A 2,828-nucleotide genomic window follows, 5' to 3' on the forward strand; every position below is an offset into this window, starting at 1 on the left:
GGGGGGGTGTCTCTCTGTGTAGCTCTGGCTGTCATGGAACTCTGTCAACCAGGTTGGCCTCAAACTCAAGAGATCTACCTGCCTCTGCCTCCCAACTCCTGGGATTAAAGGCATGCGCCACCACAACCTGCCTGAGACAAGGGAATGATTTTTTACACTGAAGGAAAAAAACAAAAAATGGAGTAGTGACTAGTAAGCCAAGAAGCAGTAAGACAGGATGCCTCAAAGGGACCACCCATAAGCCAGGGCTTCTCAACAGGACTCCAGGAAGCCAGGCCTCTAAGCCTTTCCTTCCTACTGCTAAAGAGGTCAAAGTTAAGTAGGTCAACGTAAAAGAGGTCAAAGTTAAAGAGGTCAAAGTCAGGATGAAGAGTGAAGACAGCTACTACTCTGCCCTTTGCTCTGCTTTCCAAGAGCACAGAGGCCTTGCTCCTTTCTGGATCTGGAGAGGAAGCACCCCGAGTTCAGGTTGCTGGTTGTGTTTATACCAGGACGGACACACATACACACCTTTATCTAGAATGGCCTGGAGAGTCCTTTTAGTAAGCCACTACTTACATCCAGAAGTTGCTGGATCTGCCCAATGAGATCCTGGGATTCCTTCATGTCGTTGGTTCTCAGCAGCTTCCTCTTCAGGATGGTCAGGGGCACGTCAGGGCTGGGGGTGAGGTCAAGGTGTGTGACTGGAGGCAGAGAGATGGGGGAACTGGCTCTGTGCTTCATTCCCTGAAACTGCATCACTTTCATGGTAGAGATAGACTGAAGAAGGAAGAGGGGAGAGAGAATACAAAGTCAACACGTTTGCTGAGAAACTAGGTGTGTCAAGCATACCCTGGCTCAGCCTCTCCGAGAGAGTCATGGTTCCCTCCTAACTTTAAACACTCTGAAGGGCCCCAGTCACCCAAAAGCACGTGATCAACTGAGGCAGGAGGCAAGATGACGCATATGTGTGGCTGAAATCCACCACTGAAGAACTTCAGAAATACCCAGAGTGCTTTGCAGCAAAGAGCTCCTTCACAAGCAAAACCCACTGCAGATCCACAGTTGTGCAATTTGTTTTAACTTCCACAACCCTGGATGTGCACACCCCTGCTCCCCTGTCTGGCCCCAAGGACCAGCAGCAAGGTTTCAAGCATCTGTCCAGGGTGCTGCTGAAATCTGGGTCCCGTGAGACTTGGCAGAGCTGGGGCCACAGGCTGGGCTGACACTGGGCCTCAGGCTCTAACAAAATGTGTACAAGTGCCAGGCTGGGTTCTGCTTGCACAAGTCAAGGCAGACCCAACTGCGGGGAGAAAACGACGAGTTAAGCATTCGTGTTCTCAAAGCAAGCATGATGCAAAACTCTGAAATTAAAATCAAAACACAAATATAAAAAACAGCAAGTTCCAAAAGAACCATCACTCACGCACGCAGAGACAAACAGACAGAAAGACAGAGACAGGCAGACAGACTAGAAATAGACCAGCACCTGTACTAAGAATAGGAACCCGAAGACAGAGCCACACAGCGGAGTGGACATTCCCTAAGTCACCCGTCTGGCTTTCACCACGCCCTGTTCTCTCCTACACCCAACCTACGTACACTTCTCATATGCTGTGGCTATCACACTGCTGACAAGCTAAAGGGCTCAGACCCACCCGGGCCATGAGCTGCAGGACATGTTAAAGAGAGCCAGGCTTTCTGATCTCAGTTTTCTCCTAGAATGCCTGAGCTTGCAGCCAAGAATAGATAGATCTCAGCGGGCAAGCTCTTTTAAGCCTGAGAAATGGCAAACTGGGAGTTCCCTTTCAAGGTTTTTCAGCTAAACTGCATATCCCAGAGCCTTCCCACCAAAAGCTCAAGCTTACAAAGTTGTACATTGGTACAACTTCTAGCCAAATAGGAAAACTAATGACCTGCAGTTTGGCCTGGGACAGATCTTTAGAGAAGGCATGGTGCAGCGTTCAGTGGACAGCCTTTAAAACAGAACGTATGCTTTTGGTCTCCGTAGCCTCTGGCCGTGTGACCAGCTCTTGCTCAGTGCCTACCACACACCACCTTCTCTGGGGTGCCTGGTTACCCTGCATGTGTGGGTTCGGACAAATGAGGTCGGACACAGGTTCAGAGAGCTCCAGGTTTGGAAGTGCAAACTTAGTAGGTCTGGCTCCTAAGCCTGAGACCCTGGGACAGAGTGGCTATCTATATGAGGCAGAGCCAGTCTGAGACCATTCCCCACCAGGATCCTGTTTCTCTTCATCAAGAGACAAAGTTTGTAATGAGTCTGTCTGGGCCTCCAGGACTGGGGAGCAAGAGAGCGAGGCCCCACTCACTTTGTTCCCATACTGCATGACATGGCTGGTGTTGGTGTGGGACTTGACCAGGTGATACTGCTTGTGAAGGGTCTCTTTGGTCAGGTCCTCCTGCAAGAAAAAAACCCACATAAGTCAGAGCCTGAAGGCTACACTATAGCAGGCTGGATAACCCCAGCCAAGGTCTTCCTTGGGAAGACCAGAGCCTGAGGGCTATACCGTAGCAGGCTGGCTGGCCCTGGCAAGGGCCTTACCACATCGGAGTCTTCCATCCAGTTGACGCTGTACCAGTCACCCAGGTAAGTGCTCCTCTCCTCGTCATAGTAGCAGGCATAAGATGACTCCTTGGGGTTGGCCGCAGTAGTTGCATAAACTACAGTGGATTAAAGGTATCTTTGAGTCATGTTTTGCTCCTGGCCTCGGACTACTCTTGAAACTGGGGTCCCTCCTTTTCCCCCTGGTGACATCAAAGCTGCTACTGTACTCAGCACAGGGAGAGTATGGTCCTGTCCATTAGAACAAAAACTCTGGGGAGTGGAT

At 50.4% G+C, this 2,828-nt stretch overlaps 1 protein-coding gene across 1 annotated transcript in view; it reads right to left on the bottom strand.

Annotated features, from left to right (window-relative positions):
• The window catches only part of Lgmn (legumain), a 35,867-nt gene that overhangs the window by 3,543 nt on the left and 29,496 nt on the right, over positions 1–2,828 (bottom strand). The window contains exons 9-11 of the mRNA XM_021178946.2: positions 2,543–2,661; positions 2,310–2,399; positions 559–759 (exon numbers count right to left, since the gene is read on the bottom strand). Of these exons, the coding sequence (XP_021034605.1) occupies positions 559–759; positions 2,310–2,399; positions 2,543–2,661 (410 nt within the window). The remainder of the gene's footprint in view (positions 1–558; positions 760–2,309; positions 2,400–2,542; positions 2,662–2,828) is intronic.

The sequence above is a fragment of the Mus caroli genome, chromosome 12 (assembly GCF_900094665.2).
Source record: "Mus caroli chromosome 12, CAROLI_EIJ_v1.1, whole genome shotgun sequence".
Lineage (NCBI taxonomy): Eukaryota > Metazoa > Chordata > Mammalia > Rodentia > Muridae > Mus > Mus caroli.